This window comes from Gallinula chloropus (assembly GCF_964237585.1).
Source record: "Gallinula chloropus genome assembly, chromosome: 1".
NCBI lineage: Eukaryota > Metazoa > Chordata > Aves > Gruiformes > Rallidae > Gallinula > Gallinula chloropus.
Window position 1 is genome coordinate 78,320,417 of NC_140085.1, and position 19,851 is coordinate 78,340,267.

Genomic DNA, 19,851 nt, shown 5'->3' on the forward strand with positions numbered 1-19,851 from the left:
GTTTGACTAGAAAATACCTAAATGCTTGTAACTTACTTTAGGGGAGCTTTTAGACTTTTAAGTCCATTTCTGAATCTAGTGGTATTAATATAGAGAAAATTAATTGGTTTTTTTAATCTACATGTTTCACAGTCTTATTCTTCATAATGTGGAGAAGAATAATGCAAATTAATTTATAATATAGATTGAAGTGAAGGGCTGGAAATCGGTCTGTAGAAACTTTCTCCAGGCTGGTCTAAAGCTCACAGTACAAAGAAAGGAATCTTTCTGCTGCTATCATTACCTTCTGAATCAGGTCTTTCAGCTTCGTAAAATCCAATTTATCCAGGTGCATGGTCATAGTACCTATATCATATGATTCTTCCCAATGGAAATAGTAAAATGATTACAATTAAACAATTAAGTACTTTATTGAACAGAGGAGCCAGGAAACAGCTGAAGGCAAAATAGAGCCTATGCATTTTAATCTCTCTCCCCTTGAATACTACTCCCCCTGAATCTCTCTCTCCCTGAATACTTCACAGGACATAACATGTTGTTTTGAAAAAAATGCATTTTAAACACAGTTTGTCCCATAATTTGTATCACACATTTGGCAGCCTATGGAACTTTGATAATGGAAAATAAATTACTGCACACGGAATACCAAAATGTTAGTTATGCTTTTTATTGGCTTCGGCTAAGTCCATGTTTTGTAACGGATTTGGACATGTGAAACTACAGCCCAGAGGCTGAAATAACAGCTTGTTTTTTGCAGGGCTTACAGATCATAGAAAGCATGCTGTCGATGTGTCTTCAAAATGACCTTTTGATAGGAAGAGGAAGAATGGAACTATAGATGCTCAGTGAATGCATGCTGCACACTCAATTACAATTACTAGGGCAACTGGTCTGAGCAAGAATATATTAGCAGATAATGTTAATTATTTAAGAAAGAACAACAGAATAAATTTGCATGTAGATGTTATATATGGAAAGCAATGGTACTGAATCTATGTAATACACTACCTGAAGCAATCACATTTATTTCATGGACATGCAAAACTGATGAACAAGAAGGTGACTTTTTAGTAATGCACTTCAGGCATTAATTCATTAACAATACAAGAATGAATAATAAATACTTGAAATAAGCTGTGCTTCTCATATCTGTCTGTAATGAGGATATAATTAAAAGTAAGTTGTGAAAGGGAACTCTTGTGTGAAATACAGTTCTTAAGTAAAATTAATAATATCTTCAGTGAACTGGCAGAAATGTTTTTCTGAGGAATAATCACAGGGATTTGTAGAAGATATTTACTAATGAACTCATATGCATTAGAAACAAAACCTTGCTTTTTCTCATCTTTTAAATGCTATAAAGAACGAAAAATAGCATAAGGAAACTATGACTTGGAATATACCTGGTTTCAAAGGTAAGTTATCTATGGCCCTTGCTTCAAGATCAGTTCTAATTACTTCATGACACATACAGGACAACCTAGCTGTTGAAGACATACACAAGAGTTTCTGTTTCTCACTCTGTGAGTCTGACTTCTTAGCTGTGAGCTTCTCTCAGGACGTTCTCTTAATTCTCTTCAGTGCAATGTAAAAAAACCCAAAAACCTCTACAAGGTAAAAAAACACAAACTGTAATAATTCATACATCTTCACATTCATTTTTATTATCTCACTCTAAACAGCAACTTATTTATATCTGAAAACAAAGGCATTTACTGAAAACTAGCCTCTCTTGGAGGCTTAGCTGTCAATTCGCTGCTCAAAGAGAAGTGGCTTGCAGGGTCAATATATTCTTCTCAACCCTTTCAGGAAGTCATACTCTTTCACCTCTCACACTCATACAACTCTCCCGTTGCAGGTTGCTAGTTCTCCCCTAATGTCATACTAAGCACTGTTCTTCCCTTTCCCTAAGGAGAGACATTGGTCTCAAGTGCAGTTCTGGTGGGATGCATAGGTAGAGCACCCATAAAGGGCTGTTCTGCAAATTGTATTTTGAAACTCTAATGTTTTATCACTATCAGCATAATTTTAAAAGATTTCTATGATTATTGCCATACAAACTTCCAATTTTTAGCCTTCTGTTTAGAAAGACTTTCAGCTGCTCTTGCTACCAACACAGCAGTTAGGAATGCTATTTAAGAAGCAGCATCTGTAAGAGTTGTTATATTCCTTAGTGAGTTGATATGTTCCTTAGTAAGCAAATAGGAAATGCAAACCTTTAATTATGTGTAAAGGTTCAGGACTGAAAGGCCTATATCTACATCTAGAAAAAAAAAAAAAACCTGAGCCCCACACTGCCTTTTCTTCCATCTGTGTTATATGAACAATAATATTAAAAGAACCCCAAACCAACCAACACCAAAACCAAAAAGCTCCTATTAGTAGGATCCCAAACCCTCAAGAATTTAAGTATGTGTAGAAGTTCCTGTTCCATTCAAAGATAATCTGCTATCTAAATGACTTAATATAACATGGGTCGTCTGGTTTAATTATCATTAGGTCTCTTCTTCCCATTGTTTTGTATGGTGGCAATTCCTAATTCTTACTACAACAAATATCTTATAATGTTGGAGAATCCCAGGATACCATGCTTTGAATACTTCATAATAGCTGATTTTTGATATAGTGACTTTTGGGAACCACTACACACTTTGAAGAACTCCAAAGCTTTCATTAGAATTGTAAAGGCCACTATTTGTGTGAGTGGCATACTGACATACAGACTTGGAAAGTATCTCCATGTCAAATGTAATAAATCTGCTTTTTCAGATTTCTTGAACATACTTAACCATTCTTACCGTAGAATGGAAAAGAATCCTTGAATTTAGTCTTACTATAATTCAAGCTTTAATGCATTGATTACTTGAAATCAATGAGAAATACACGCTTGACAGAGCATTCATTGTATTTCCTACACTTTTATTTCCTCTTTCAAAATCATGTTTTCCTTTCTTCTCCACAACTTGATAATGATTAGGGAGTAAGAAATACAATGGAGAGATTTTAATAAAAGGTGCAGCCTGTAAAACTTACAAGTAGAGGTGTTGGTTTGGTTTTTTTTTACAATATTGTTGTTTTCATTCCATGAACGAAGAAAGAAAGAATAAGTACCAGTTTTGGAGAAACCAAAAGGGAAAACATCAACTTCTTCCAATAGCAAGGAGCATTGATAGACCTTGCTTTCTGCAAATAGAAAACATCGGTCTTCAGTGACTGTTAAAGACTTGTTAAAGAATCTATTCTGAAACTACAAAGAAATTTGCTTTTAATGTATCATATATATTTGAAAATGAAATTATTAAACTTGTTTTGCTAAGTGTCTTCATTTTAATAGGTTTTTCACTTGCTGTAGTACTAGCAAAACATGAAGTAAACTTTATTATGTGAACATTAAATATTCAGTCCAAATACTAATATTAAGTGTTGATTTTCTTCCAATTTTAATGCAGCTGGAAGCTGACAATGAAGTCCAAGCTAAGCTGTAATGTTACTGGTATAACAAAAATGATAATTTTCTTTGTAGCAACAATTAATGGTAGAGAAAAATTATTTTGAGAAATCAAAAATTTGAGCCAATTTGGCTGAGGTAAATTTGTACCATCTTCATGATTCCAATGAGCCTGCAAGCCTGTAAACGAAGGATCAGAGTATCCACCAAATTCACATTGTTTTATTTCGGAAGAAAATTACACCTCATCATGTAAATGTTCTGAACTGATAGAGTAGGTGATCATCTCCTTCAGATAAATAACCATGGACACTCAGTAACAGCCGGAGTTAAGAAGAAGGAGAAAGCACTATTGGAAGCATATTACAGAAATAGACTTGATCGTGCAGTTTTGCAGGCACAAAGCAAGTCTTTTGACAGGAGAGAGTGGTGATTGTAAATAGGTAGATAAAGCCTCAATTGTAGGTATGCTATACTCCTGGCTGCAGTAGAAACCTACTGTAAGATACAGTTTGACAACTTTAATTTTTGTTTTAGTTACATATGCCTACTTTTCGTTTCTTTTCTTAAAATACAGGGTACTGATGCCACTAAAAATGAGATGGATTTAGAGGCAGCTATAAGAATGTGAACAGTTTTCAAAGCAGTAGACAGCAAAGGAGGGAGATTTTAGCAATAACGATAACGTGAGTTGGAATGTATACCCTGTACAAACTCAAATCTGTTATGGCAAAAGGATAAGAAGTTGGAACTAAATCTCAAACACATTCAGAGTCACAAATGTGTGTAAGAAATTCAGTAAAGTTTTCAAAGGAGTTGTACACCTTCATTTTCTTCTCATAATGTTTACTCCCCCCCCAGTTTCAACTTTCCAAAGGAAAAATAAATAATAATCCAAGCCACTCATGGAGAATGCAGAGAGAAAATTTACAAAGCCTGTATTGTTATTGCCTTTTCCAGATTAATTTCATAGGCCTTGCAAAAAAATGAGTGTTTTCAGCCAAATGAGAGCATTTAGTTGGCCTGAACTCCATCCCTCTGAGCAGGGATTTTTGTTGCAGATTGTGGTATCACAGTTTCCCTTTTTTATAGAAAAATTAAATGGAAAGCTCATAAAAACAGATTGATATGGAAAATAGGAAAATGTCATATATATGCATCTCATAAGGGATTGATCTAGTGAAAGAAATGTTGAAACTGAAAGTCACCTGATTGCTTCGTATTTTCCATTGTTCCCTAATGTTCCTTACTGTTATTTCACATTCAATATTTGTGTTTGAATAAAGTGCTTTTTCCACAATCCAGAATTTCTAGTGCTATGACCCTGTTTCTGTTAGCATTTAAATGTATATCCAATATTTTATCCATTATTCTGTATTGCAGACATGAACTACACTCACAACAGGCCATCTTCATTACAGCAGCCCTGGTTTGTATAACATTTTTATTAAAATTACTCTTATTTTCAATAAAGAAATAATCACACAGTCAAATAAATACCACGTAAATACAGTTGCAGCAGCAGCATAGGCTCTAAAAGGGCTAGATTGATGTTGGACACATCTCAGTAGCAGCTGTGGGGTGAAAAGAGAATGACCCATAGGTAATGCAGCTTTCGGTGAAGAACCGAAGCAGCACAGAAAATGCTCTCCACACTTCATCTTTCTCCCTCTTCAAGTGCATGGTGCAGATTCTCTAACAAATGGGCATCTGTAAAAGGCATTGTCAAGGGACATTGTTACAAGGGCAGCAGACTGCTTTCTGCTTGCGGGAAGGAAATCCTGTGTGGTGAGTGCCTTTCTGCACATAAATTAGTGCAACATTCCCAGAATATTTGTGCTGAGTGACCATAAAGGTGAACAGCCGGATGTAAAGTGTGCTCTAGTCAATGCAAATCTGAAGAAATTTGGTACATAAAAGGAATGATTTCATTTGCTTCAGTCTCATTAAGGATTGGCAACACTACAACCTCATCTTCTACAATAAGGCTTCAAAAATTAGTATGGTTTTAAATAAAAATTGAGTATATGACTGTCATCAACAATATAGAATGATGTGGAATGATTTTTTTTATATTAGACACCTTTTCATTATTGGTTTCTTTGGGTAATTAGTGATCATATCCAGATGTATATAGCAAGAAACCTTCCATATCAGGTATGGGTACAGATGTGAAATCTTAATTTTTTATCAGAAGAGTAATGAAGATGGCATTTTCACACAATGTTGGCTGTCTCCAAAACCATAACAATGCATAGTTCTTTACTACTACTAAACTTTAAAGACCTTAATGAAAGGAATCATGACCAATCTGAATGCTGAAGGTATAAAGCTACTTATGAGTATTTCCAAAAGGCCATGTTCAACCCATGTGGCAACATAATTGTCACTAGCAGTGACAAACAAAAACAAAATCTTATGTTTACATTAAAAACATCTTATAAGAATGTTTAAATGTTCATATCAGTATTTTTAGAAAGTTTTATATTTACATTGCTGCTTGAAATTAAACTTTGTTTCTAATAAAACTAATTAAAAGGTATGTTTACAGGAAACAGCAAGTGTGGTGGACATCTCATTTAGTGTAATAAACATGTTATAAATTTCACAACATCATAACTTGAAAGTAAAACAAAATTACATGCATTCTTTTGGCATTTATAATGAACGCTGGGAGAAGGGAAGTAGCATTGCCTTATTCTGTAATGCTGCAACACCCAGAATACACTCCTACTAGTCAGTCCTAAAATACATTCTGTACTAGCTGTAAGAAATTTATTCCTCTTCTGTACTGATCTCTCTTTGTTCTTGTGACTTTTGTTAGGGATGCTTCTTGTGCATACAGAGAGGTATGTACAAGCAAAGTCTGAAGGATGAATTTCCTGGGTGCCAATATCGATGAAAAAATCTAGAAATAATGCCTCAATATCTTTGTCAACCTACCTTATTGATTTGCTTATAACCAGACCTACATATAGGATGAAGTCACTTAAGTAAGTATAATACCAGGTACAATTATAGAGGAAAGTTAGATTTTGCTTGCTGGCTCACCTGTAGCCCTGTGCTGCTGACAGTGACCATTACTAGTACCTCTAGAAGCAGTTGGAAAGTACGTGAAGAAAATAAAAAAAGGACAGTAAATTATTTTCAAAATGGTGATTGACTGATGACAGTTTCTGCACTCTCATGAGTAATCCATAAATAAATCAACTAAAAACCATTGTTTTGTCAGTTGGTTTTTGGTGTTTTTTTTTTTTTTTAAATTAAGGTCACTGTATCAAAAAGGATGTTTCAGTAAGCATGGAGGCACTTCTGTTTTGGAGACATTGGTGTGCAGGTGATGATCATTCAGTAGTTTACTCCAGTTCATAAAAGTGCGAGTAACAGGGAGTTTCCTCTGCAGATTTTTCCCCCATATATCCTCTGAAAAAGCATGAATGTTTTCCAGAATGGCGATAGGACACTTGGTGTCCTCAGCTTTCAAAAATTTCACAAAATCTGTGGCAAACTGACTTTGGTCTATCACATTTAGTGTCTAACTCACAGACTTGCTGACAGTTACATGGAGGTTGGCATCTTTAAAGTAGTGTAACTGGATAAGAAAGATCCCTGTAACCTGTATGTTAAATGGAGTCAGGGCAAAAGTCCAGTCTGACTTCCAAAGGCTGTTCCAGTGATTTGAAGGCTGGTATTGATCAGCGTAGATCCAGGCCACAATCATCTGCCTCTTCCCCAGGCCTTTTTTTGAACACACAGTAGTTCCCTACAGGAAAGTGGCAGCTGACATAGACCTTCAAGCCCTTGTGGAGGGTATCATGCCACAGCTCTTCCTCATCTAGCATCATGTCATGCAACTGGGGTTTGCTGGTGACCCCACCTAGGTGGTCAAACTCAAAAAAGAATTTGCCCTCAGCGTCAAAGAAGATTTTTCCCCCCAAGTTGTTATAGTGGGTCAGTAGCATAGTGTGCCTGTTTATTTGGAGGGGGGTGAAGTTGTTGTGACAGGCCCCCACAAGGGCAACCGTCTGCTTCACTAGCTTGTCATCTTGGACCAGAGCAGAGATATCTTGGACAACCTGGCCAAACTCCCCAGGAAGAGACTGACGTAGTAGGCCGCAAATGAGAGACACCTTCTCTGCCTTGTGCAGCTCCTGTCTTGTGCACATGATGGGGGTGAGGGCTATCCAACAGGTGGCAGGCCACAGGTGTGGGGATGGCACGTGGGACACTTTGTGTTGGAGGGAAAAAGCATAAGATCATGGAGGTGGTGAGGGGAGTGGTGGCAGGAAGTGGCCTGTGTTGGAGATGCAGTCTGTGATCTCACAGTGGCAGCGGGGCAGTGCTGGTGGGGCGGCCAAGCGTGGAGGTTGGGCTGAGAGGGTGCTGGGCATCCCGGCCAGGGCAGGGGTCTGAGGGTATAGAAATAGAGCAAGCTGAAGTGATGTCCTGCCCAGTGCTGCCAACACCACTGCAGTGAAGACACCAGAGCAGGGATTGCAGAGTTACCATGGAGGAGAACAGATATCCTACTCCTTTTACTGCCCTTGTGTGACCTTCCCTGCCTGTGTCTTTTGCCTGGGCCAGGCCTTGCCTCAGGCAGAGGGCCTAGGGCAGCTGGTCCCATCTGGTTTGGTCTGGTTTGGGCTGGTCTGGTGGCACAATGCTGGGCTCCCTCACTCTGCGACTGATTGCTGTTGGCACTACTCTTCCCACTGTTCCCCACAGCTGCTGAATCCCCTTGGTCTCCCCACATTTCCTTCCTCTCACTGTGCCTGCCTCTTCACTCTGAACACCCTTCACTTTCTCTGCCCTTTTTGTCACCTTTACTCTCAGAGTCTTTGGGCGCAGAGCAAGAATGTCTTCTGTGTGCCTCAGAGCCTGCTTTGTTAATCGAAAATTGACAGACAAGGATGTTCTAGAGTATGAGGAAAGCAAAGTGCAAGCTTTATAGGTTTACAAAAATTGAACTTACCGCCTTCTTACCCCTGTTAAAAGGCAATGTCATGGGCCAGAAGGTTCCTTAACCTCATCTCTCATACATGGTTTTTGTCCATCATTCAGAATGAGTTCAGGACTGGGAAGATTGATTTAGATAGCACAATGAAGCTGCTTGAAAAACTACAAATGCCTTTTGATTTCACACATGTAAAACATGTTTTTAAGGTGAGGAATATGTAGGTAAAGCATTAAGTACATTTAGAAGTCCAGTTACATAAGTGTCTTGTATTTGCTGACTTTTAAAATTAATGTTTTGAGAAGTTAATGTTATGCTAGCAGAGTGTGTAAAATCAGCAAATAATTTGCCTCGTCCACATCTTTTGTTTCTGTGATAGATACACAGATAACTGAGATGTTACATTACTGCCACCACTTCACCACGCAAAAATAGTGTAAGGTGGTGGGAAAATATGTAGGTCTTGATGTCCAACTTTTTTTTTAACAAAAACTCCCTTGAGAAAAATTAAAATATGCTGTTTTCATTCCATCCAACTGCTTCTGTTATCAAGCTAATGAACCCAGATATGCCGGTCTGATGCTGGGCAGAGCCATTAAGAGCCATTCCTAAAAATCCTTTTACCAGGAGGAAAATATAAAGTTGTCTGATCTGCTCAGGCTTCAGGTCAACATAGATCCAGCACACTTGTTTATTTAATTTCTAACTATATTTTTCCTTCAAAGTATTTAAGAGGTATGCCTGAATGGATGAGAATTGTACTCTGACCCTGGGGAAAGGATGTGGTCTTGAAGTACGGCAACACTTCAGATATTTATATGGAAGTTGCAATGATATAGCTAGAAATTGCACTTACTAATAAGTTTATTTGATGTAGGTAGGCAAACTACCAGCAAGTGGATGCAGTCCCAATAAGCAAATACTGCAAAACTGAGCACCTTTGGACATAACTGGGTTTTCATGTTCTTCAGGTGGCCTCTAGTAATTACTCAAAAGAGTAATGATTTTTCCTTTTAGCTCATTTTTTTAAACCAAAAATAGCTATTTGGTAAATCTGTTTTCCTAAGAGAATGACACCAACTGGCTATATGTCTCTGTGTGTGTGTGTGTGTATATATGTATTCTCAAAGAAATCACATCTATGTGAATTTTATAACCACGTGGCTGTCCAGATTTGACAGGATAATTAACTGTGACAAATCAGAAACTTTTAGGTCACATCATGCCAACTGGCAGGCAAAGGAAAGACATTAAGATTTCTTCACTCCATCTAGTTCCTCTCTTACTGTTCTTAGCCTTGTTGAACCAAGGTAAAATTGGCAGCATGAACTCAACCCTTGCTAAAGAGACTGCCTGTGGTTTTTGGTTTTTGAACTTGCACTGCATTAAAAAATTCTCCAGCCTTGAGAATCTCATGAGAACTTGAAACTGTTTTTCATTTGAGAGTGATGATCAGTTGTGGGTAGGCGGTAATTATTTGAGGAAGTGACCTGCATAGAACACCTCTGATCTAGTCATATGTAACAATATAATAGACTCAACAGTCTGATCTAGCCATTTGTAGCAGTAGGCAGGTATTCTTTGCTATTTTTGTGAGGGGATTTTTTCAGTCATTTGGGGGCTCAGATCGTATAATAGTATGTAAAAATGCAAAGCAGTCTGAAAGGGAATCTTACAGGTATCATTGTCGCTAACTATACATCGACAGTTAATCGAATGGATATATGTGGCAAAATAAATTTTATAGAAAACATAGTTTTTGAATAATATTTTTCCTGTATATTCTCTGTTAATTTATTTCACTCTAATGCTCCTTTGAGCAATATCAGAATTATAGACATTAAGACTTTTAAGGAATAATCCATTTTCATATGATTCCTCTCAAGACAAAGTCTTTGTCAAGATGCTTCTTTTTATGAATAGTAAAGATTTAATGTGCATTAATAAAAATAACAAAAAATCTATTAAAAAAAATCCATATCAACAGGATTTTCATAACTTTAATTTGAAAAGCTCCCCTGTGTAGTACTATTGCTTGTATTTCATCAAGAGGCAACTGAGATAGAAAAATTAATTTTTTATTCGGCTTCATTTTGTTCCAATACCTAAGTGAATGTCTCCTGAGTCATGATAGATTGTTTCATTCCAAAATAAGCTGGTATTTTCTTTTTCTATTTAACACTTATGATTAAACTTGCAGTTTTCTTAAAGATGTTAAAAAAATAGATCGAGAATATCAACCTTATATATGGGATTTCTCAAGCAGTAATGAAATGCATATTATTAGCATTTGTATTGAATTTTCTTGCTGGTGATTTATGTTAAAAATTATCATAACAAATCTCATAAACTCAAAGCAAATACTTAAAAACTCATTTGTAAATTTTATGGATAGAACTCATGAAATGTACCTTTGTACTTGCTTTGGTTATCTAATGTATTTTATTGTATTCAGACATCTCATCTCCTAGCAGGAGCTTTGCTTGTATAGGAAGAAGCTGTCAATGTAACATTAGGCTTTTAGTCTTTAAGGTGTCTTTTCAAAACTAATGGATTTAGTAATAATCAAAAGTCTTTATCAAAGAGCAGACAGACCTTGTAAAACATTATATGTTTTATGACACTTTTGGGGAAGCTCTGCTAACCACAGTAGATGCCATGGTATTAGATGGTGAAATTTACTTGTTCGATAATCTCAGTTTAAGGATCTAATAATTACAAATTTTGATGAATTTAGAGTAATAATGAGGCAATAAATTGCCAATTATTTACTATTTTTTGAGTAACCTTATCAGTAATTTCCCAAAGTTTCTCTTAATTTGGCAACTTTTAAGTATAATACAAGCTAAGTTGTTAGAAACACCTGCATTTCATATGCACAGTTACAAATTTAATGTAGAAAATTTAGAAGTATAAATTGTTAAGCCTGAGAAAAATGTAAATGGCAGAAATGGTTAAAAGTTGTTATTTTACTGAAATTCTTTTGCCCTTTTGATTTTTATAGTGGCTTTTATACTGAAATACTAAAATTAATTATCGTGCTAACATTTTGTAAACTCTATTAAAACAAGCTTACAGTTTAAGAATACTGAAAATGTGAATAATTAATCTGAGTTAAACATTCTGGCTTGTTAAGAATAGAACATGATGTCACAGGTTATTATAAAGTATCGTCTCAAAACCTTTTTACTCTTTTTATCTGATTTGTTGAAAATCTTGGATACCATGATAATTTGGTCATCCTTATTTTGGTTTTTAGATTATTGTTTGCAGTATATTGTATGTAAATTTAACTGACAGTGTTTACTTACAGTGTTTATAGTTTAAATTGCTGTTGGAGAGGTATTATTTTAAATATATTTTCCACTATAATTTTTATGCGAGATTTATTTTACTGTGTAATATTTTAGAGGTATTATGTAATGTTTATTACATATGCATTATATAGAAATTTATTGTACTAGCTTGGATGCTAATTATGTCATAAGGTACACTTTAATTTGTATAAAATATTTTTAACAGACAAAATCAAATATAAAATTTGCATATAGAAATAGAAGAACATAATTTGATAATGCATTGCACACACCGTTGCCAGAGGTTTTCTCTATTGCTCTTGCTCTTACAATCAGCTATAAAAGAGTGTTTTGTGTGTATCTCTGTACTGTTACATAACTTTTTACATTGACTGCTTTGATAATTTTTCTTTTCCAGAAAACAATTGACAAACGGAAGGCACACATGATTAACATAGAAGACTTCAGGGCAATTTATCGAACTATTGCACACAGACCTGAATTTCAAGAACTTTTCCGGATTTACTGTCAAAACAGCAAATTTCTAGCTGACACTGATCTCATCGAATTCCTCAAAAAGGAACAACATCAAACTGATGCTTGTGAAACAACTGCCTTAGAAATTATTCTGAAGCATGAACCCATTGAAGAAGGTATGTAAGTACTTGATTTTCTAGCTCTTATTTTCTGTCAGTAACTATGATTATATTTTTGGATACTCAGATTCTAACTATGCAAATTTAACATTTTAAAGAAAACTATTATAAGCATTGATTTTATATTTATGTATGTTGTATAATATCTTTTATAACCACTTGTACAAAATGTTGATTTCTTGAAATTCAGATCTTCAAACATTGTGAATGTTATAACAGAAAACAGTTAAAAAGAGCACACTAATTTTACACAGCATGTTGCTCAGTGATAGCATATCACATTACTTACCAGATCTGTCATTCTTACTTCTTATTGCAACAGGCTAGTCCAAAACCAGATTGCTTCAAACAAAATACAATTTCCATAAAGTAGATGAGCTATTACAAACTCTGCTAAATCTTTTTGATAGCCATTGAAACATGTGAATGACCATTATTAGGAAGCCAGACAGATTTTTTTTTGTTTAGCTAAGTGTTTAAAGATAATTTTGCTTAATTAATTAAAGGAACATAAATATTGCATTAACAAGATTAAAAATAGCAATTATATTTTGTTAGCAACTGGCCTGTTCCACACAGAATATTTATCTTAGAGGAAATAAACCATAATTAAATGGTAATAATGGATGAATACTTTGTAAATTTTCAGTATTAAAATATGAAGACTGAGGACAGAAATTTTGAAGACTAGAGAAATCCAGAGTTTAATATTATGTAATTTGATTTGGTTTAATTACTCAGCACTGTGATTTCTGATCACAAGTGAAAATAAGTTTAGTTATACCCAGTTGGCTTTCAGGGCTGTGTGTGCAGAAAGTCCATGCCCTTTTTGAAAATAAGTGCAACATTTGCTGTTCTCCAGTCATGGGGACCTCCCCTGATCACTGTGGCATTTCAAAAGCTATAAAGAATGGCTTTGCAGTGATATCAGACGATTTCTTCTACGTTTAGGTACTGTACAAGGGTTCGTGTGTCGTTGCCGTTGTTTTTTAAGGAACAAATCCAAAGCCCCATCCAACCTGGCCTTGAACACTTCCAAGGAGGAGTCAGCCACAGCTTCTCTGAGCAACTTGTGCCAGGGCCTCACTGTCCTTGCAGTGTCCCTTGTATAATCTAGATCTACCCTCTCTTAGTTTAAATCCATTACTCCTTGTTCTACCACTACACTCCCTGATAAATAGTCCCTCTCCATCTTTCCTGTAGGCCCCCTTCAGTTACTGGAAGGCTGCTCTAAGGTCTCCTGGAGCCTTGTATAGGTTGAACAAGCCCAAATCTCTCAGCCTGTCTTCATAGGACATGTTTCTGGCCCTGCTCCTAACTCACTCCAGCAGGTCAATATCTTTTTACTGGGGACCTCAGAGCTGGATTGCAGTACTCCAGGTGGGGTTATTCTTGGCCATTCAAACACCTTTTTCACTTTATTTTGCCTAGAGTTCCTATCTGCCATTTTGCTTTTCTGTCGCCTCTCACTTGAGTCATTTAGTGATAATGGACACCTCCTGCCCCCCAAACTCAAAGACTTATGTGTCCCCTTGACTTGGAGAAGGAGCACTACATAAGATGTACATAGGTGCCTGATCAGTCCTTCTGAATCTTTGGAATTCTGAGATGAGTAGAGCTTTGTTAAATCTGTAATATGCGTATTCTTCACCTATTCAATGCTGCTTCAAGTTGTGGTTTAACATTTCTGCTGAGTTTCACTAAACTTAAGGCTAAATTTACAACTAAGCTGAGAAAAGGAAATCAGAGCTAAATGCATTTTATTACAAACTATTGCTTTATTCAGTGGAAGATGAATCTCAGATGTAGCAACTTTGCTAGTTTCAACAGTTCCCAGTCTTTGATAAGGGGTGGAATTGATAACTGGTTAAGAAAAATCAACCTAAATAGAGTTGTTAATTATCTTTTTGGGATAATAAGCCTGAAATATCTATACTGATCATTCCCTCTGTGGTAAAAAGGAGAAACTGGATGACAATTTCAATAAGAAAGAGACTTTTGATTCCTTTTGACACTACTTTCTGAGGTTGCCGTTCAAATTAAAATGCATTTAATTGAATATATTCTAGTCTGAGAACTAAAGTTTACTAATTAATTATAGAATAAATCACCAATTTCAAATGTCCTTTTGGTTTGACATATCTATTTTGATGAGAACGTTAATAGCTTTAAAGTGGTTAAACAATGAAGGCTCTTTAGTCAGAAAACACATTTGTAAATATTAACTAAAGTTACCATAGCTTTAATGTAATATTTAGTTTAACTTTCAGATGCTGAGCCAAATTGTTGTTTTGTTTCTTCATCTGTGATTCAATTGTTTCTTTTGTAACTGGAAATAATGACTGAAAAAAATAATAGCTGTATTTTTCATGCTCCTTTGAGTGAACTAATACTCCCACTCAAACATATTTATTGGAAAGTTCCAGATAAGACTGACATAATAGTTGATTCATCTGGTGTTGTGATAGACCATTTTGTGTAACTGTCATGCTGAGTTTGGTATAGAATATTCTTCATCAGTGTGATCTTTTGGACTCATCTGCCATCCTTGTCCTGTGCATTGCAGAAAGGGAAAAGGGTAGGTTTTGACACTTGACTGACTGTTTTGCTAACAGTAACAACCATTATCCAATAAACTTGATAGCACTAGTATGTCAAGATTAAGATGAATTCAGACTAGATTTTACATACAATGTTGATAAGTCCATCTATATCATTAAGTGCATCCCTAACATTAGTGTGCAAATAGAGAAGGTTTTTGATTAAGGTAACTCTGAAATAACTCTCTAAGGGTAGTGCTAGTTCAGGAACAGTACAGAATACATTGCTCTTCCATTTTTATTGTACAATTTACATTTCTAATGGCAAATTTCTGCATTAGCAGATTTTGTGTGTGTGTGCTAAAGCTTGCATTTTTGGCTGAAGGAAACATTTTATGGAATTGATTAGGAAACACTTTCACCAGACACAACAATCAATTATGAGATGCAAGAGCTTAGAAAACTAAACTGCAGCTCAGATACTTGTTCCAGTATGCACCGCTGTTAGTTACAAGTGTATCAGGTGGAAAATAGACTCCCTAGAATACAATCTCAGCACAACACAAGAAAAACTGTATGCTTACTTTAGCCAAAGAAATATTTCTTCTTTACTGTTCTCCTAGAGTGTAAATAACAGAATGACAGAACATTAGGACTTGGAAGGGACCTCAAAAGATCATCTAGTCCAATCCTCCTGCAGAGCAGGATCACCGAGAAGAAATCACACAGGAATGCATCCAGGCAGGCTTTGAATGTCTCCAGAGAAGGAAACACCGCAACCTCTCTGGGCAGTCTGTTCCAGGGCTCTGTCACCCTCACAGTGGAAAAGTTCCTCCTTATATTCACATGGAACTTCCTATGCTCCAGCTTGCACCCATTGCCCTTTGTCCTATTGCTGGCCATCACTGAGAAGAGCCTGGCTCCATCCTCCTGACACTCAACCTTTACATATTTACAAACATTAATAAGGTCAGCCCTCTGTCTCCTCCAAGCTAAAGAGGCCCAGCTCCCTCAGCCTGTCCTCACAAAGAAGGTGTTCCACTCCCTTAATCACCTTGGTGGCCCTGCACTGGGCTCTTTCAAGGAATTCCATGTCCTTCTTGAACTGAGGGGCCCCGAACTGTGAATATTGTGTCTTGAACTGGACACAATATTCCAGGTGATGTCTCAAATGTTTAGTCTGACATTAAGTAGAAAAATTTTGTAGTGTGAAATTTCATCAGATAGTTTCTGTCTTGAGGGTATTATTAGATACTTTTAACAATAATTGAAAGTTTCGTTCTTCCAATATAGCTGTGCAACACCCTTGTCTCTGGTTGATTGTGAGTATTTCTCATAAGTTCACCCTTAAGATTGCCAACAGATGCATTTGCACCCGTTTCACCATCTCTGGTGGCCAAGTAACATAAAAGTTTAAATATTAATTTGACTGTAAAAAACCAAAGAATATACACATTTAAACATAGGGAGAACACCTTTTTCCCTCTTTCTCAGGCTTGACTTCAGTTGAGACTTGTCTCCCCACTTCCTAGTGTCTACTTCAGTCCAGGCACCTCTCCTCCCACCTTGTCTTTGCTGCAGGTTCTGCTGAGTCCCATCAGTTGGGGAACAGGTGTTGCAGGAAGCTGTTGTGAATACCCAGTAATTTCTCCCTGCTGCTCCACCTTTCTTACCCTTTTCCTTTGCTACTGCATCCTTCCTAACTCGTTTCATCTGCTTCAGCATGGATCCTCCCCACAGATTTCAGTCCCTTCAGGGCATCATACATCTTATGAAAGCTTTCATTTTCTTCTTTCCATAAAGAAAGAAAAATACTTTCAAAGAAGCTCCAAGATAAGTAAGAAAACAGAATGTAATAAGCTCCAAAAAGCATAGGCATATAATGTAATCCAAGTCTTTAAAATATTGAGGTCATATCCATAATTCCTCTTTGGTATGGCAATATTCCTATATATGGCAGCGTTACAATTTACCTTAATTGGAGGAATAAGGGAAAACTTTTTAAAATTATGCTTGGAAAAAAAAATACATTGTTTCCATGCCATACAAATGGGGAGGGAAAGAAAAAGCATAGGACTTTGTAAATAACAAGAAGCTACAAGAAGACAGAAGTCTTTTCTTGTTGTCTCTTTTTCTTTCTACATCAAATGGATATGTGTGCACATTAACCACTGCTAAAGGATACTAATGGAGAAAAAGATTGTGGTTCCTCTCGGGAAGAAACGTGAAGCCGTGATCAAAGTATCTTTTCACCACAGAACAGTTATGGGCATGAATTCCCATTTCTTTTAATGTAGAAGCAGAAAATGTCTGTAAATGGTCATAAAATAGTATGACTGTGCTATTCTCCAGAACTTAAAAAAGCACCCCCTTTCATTCCTAACTACTTTGGTATCTTCATCAGAGAGAGTTTTCTCAGGAAGTTTTTTCTCCACTGGTAAGAGAAAGGTAAATGAATAGTAGAAATAGCAAAAAATTAAGCCTATCTTTATCTTAAACTGTATCTTCTACAAAAAATCAGATCTGTGAGAAATTATTTCAGCAGATGGCATGCCATTTATGTTCACATGATGCTCTTTTGCATATTTCAAGTTACAGAACTGCATATGCCACCAGAACTCTTAGCACAAAGCTACTTTCTTCCTGTTTAATAAAAGGTCTTATCATTTTACAAACTTTCGTGGGGCTTTGGTAGTTCTCCAGAGCCATGACAGTGATTTAAGTTGTATGCAGTTCAAGGATAACAACTACAGATCCCTAAGAAAAAATATTCCAAGTCAATGTAATACATTGGCCTATAAAAACTGTATAAAAAGGTAAAATATTTTAGTTTGTTTATTAGACATGAAGTCATAGAACCATAGAATTGTTTGGGTTGTAAGGGACTTCATACATCATCTAGTTCCAACCCCCTGTCATGGGCAGGGACACCCTCCACTAGACCAGGTTGCTCAATGTCCCATCGAATCTGGCCTTGAACACTGCCAGGGAGGATGGGGCAGACACAGCTTCTCTGGGCAACTTGTGCCAGTGCCTCACCACCCTAGAGTAAAGAATTTCTTCCAAACATGTAATGTAAATCTACCCTCTTTCATTTATTGACATTGCCCCTCCTACTGTCCTTGTAAAAAGTCTCTCTCCAGCATGAAAAGTAGCACAAATTTAATTTATAATGTTTTTAAATTTAGGGGATTATGGCCATGAACATATTTATCTGAATGTAAGTTCTCTTCTTGAGAACTCTGTAGTTTTTCTTTATCAATGACAAGAGCATCCAGGAAAAATTAAAAATAATTGAGAAAATAAAACTTTGAAAGTCAGTATTTTTCATTGATTTTCATTAAAAGATAAATTTTAAAAAATCATGTAAGAATTGTTGGTAAATAAAAATATATAAATATATATAAAGAAAATGCTACTGGCCCAACTTATAATTTCAAAATATATAGACCATGAGAAATAATCAGAAATGTAAAACAGATATTATTGATCAAAAGCTTTCTCTTCAAAGTATTAAGTCTAGAATTCTTGTAATTAATTAAAGATAAGTATACAGGAGAAATGTATTCTGTTTTGGGCAACATGCAAAAAAATTCCAAACTTTTTTTAAAGACCCCGAATTTAGAAACCCAATCCTACAAGTATAGAACAATATAACCTGCGTGTGGGCAATGCAAAAAGTCAAGATGCTGTATAAAATACCACTATCAAGGATTATCAGAGTAACAATACGTTGTTCTGCAAATAAGTTCTTTAAAAGAAAGACTAAGGAAATTCTTGGTGCACTACCTAAGTGCAGCCTGGGAGCTAGGACAATTAATGGGACCAGAATAAGATCTCAGTCAAAAATATAGAAAAAGCGGGTTGGAGCATGCTTGAGTGGCTTCATCAAATCAGTGAGGACAGGTTAACCAAACAAATACTTTGAACAGTGATGAAGTTTCAAAGTAAACATTGAGGAAAATTGTGTAACAAAAATGTTACTGAGGTGCTGAAATAGGTTTACTAGGATGTCTGTGGATTCTTCATCAATGGAAGTCTTTCACAGCCTTCGTTTCACTTGCATGTTTAAGGACAACAGTATGTTCATGTATGGTGTCTGGAGGGTCTCGATCCTTACTTTGTATTTCTGTTTAGCATTTTATAACATTGTAAAGTTTTCTAGTTCAAAAAATGGTACATCAGAAATATTTTTTTTTGTGTGACCATAATTGGAACGCTGTTAATAAATTCTCTTTCTGCTTGTACACATACTGAAGATTGATAATTGCAATTTTAACCTATAAATTGTGATTCTTATAGGTGTATTCAGAATTTAAAAGGTCAGATAAGTGTTTTGGGGTTTGCTTAGTTTTGTGGTTGTTTTTTGTTTGTTTTTGGTTTTTTTTGTTATAAGTTTGTATGCATTGACCAGTTAAGTTATTGTTAACAGAAGGAAATCTTGGATTACTTACAGCTTAATTATCGCTAGACTATATGGTGGTAATAATAAGCCTGAACTGGGCAAAATCCCTGTACTAATTTAAACTAGGTTATGTTTTGAGGCAAAGCTGACTTCTGAGATTATATCATTTGCAAAATTATTACATTTGAATCATGACATTGGAGAAGCAGTTGGCAGTATAATGGATCTGTTTGTCATTAAATCAGTTAAAAACAAAACAAATGGGATGACTATCACTGGTATGGAGGCAATTAGCACATTTTGTTATAGATGCAGTAATATAATAAGCTTGATTTGCAATTCATCTTTGTGGGCAGTCATTTATTTTGTAAGGTGTTATTTTTATTTGAAATACTTGTAATTTTAAAAATATTTTATCTGTATTTATGGGCAGTTTTCCACCACTAAGAAAGATATTTGGTGCTAGGAATCATACTTTCTGTGAGATTATTTTGACAGTCATTTTGAAGAGCAGTTCTTTCTACAGAGAAAAGAAGATTCTCTTTGTGCATT

At 35.8% G+C, this 19,851-nt stretch overlaps 2 protein-coding genes across 2 annotated transcripts in view; one reads left to right on the forward strand and one right to left on the reverse strand.

Annotated features, from left to right (window-relative positions):
* Nucleotides 1-6,725: 6,725 nt before the first annotated feature.
* CAPZA3 (capping actin protein of muscle Z-line subunit alpha 3) lies at nt 6,726-7,614 on the reverse strand (the record flags this gene model as incomplete). The annotated part of the gene is given in 3 exon segments (XM_084269784.1): nt 6,726-6,983; nt 6,987-7,193; nt 7,195-7,614. Coding segments are annotated over 3 exon segments (885 nt in total).
* Nucleotides 7,615-7,661: 47 nt separating this feature from the next.
* The window catches only part of PLCZ1 (phospholipase C zeta 1), a gene marked incomplete at both ends in the record, with an annotated part of 49,423 nt that continues 37,233 nt past the window's right edge, over nt 7,662-19,851 (forward strand). The window contains 3 exons of the mRNA XM_084269904.1: nt 7,662-7,715; nt 8,444-8,611; nt 12,117-12,351. Coding sequence (XP_084126030.1) covers nt 7,662-7,715; nt 8,444-8,611; nt 12,117-12,351 — 457 coding nt within the window. The remainder of the gene's footprint in view (nt 7,716-8,443; nt 8,612-12,116; nt 12,352-19,851) is intronic.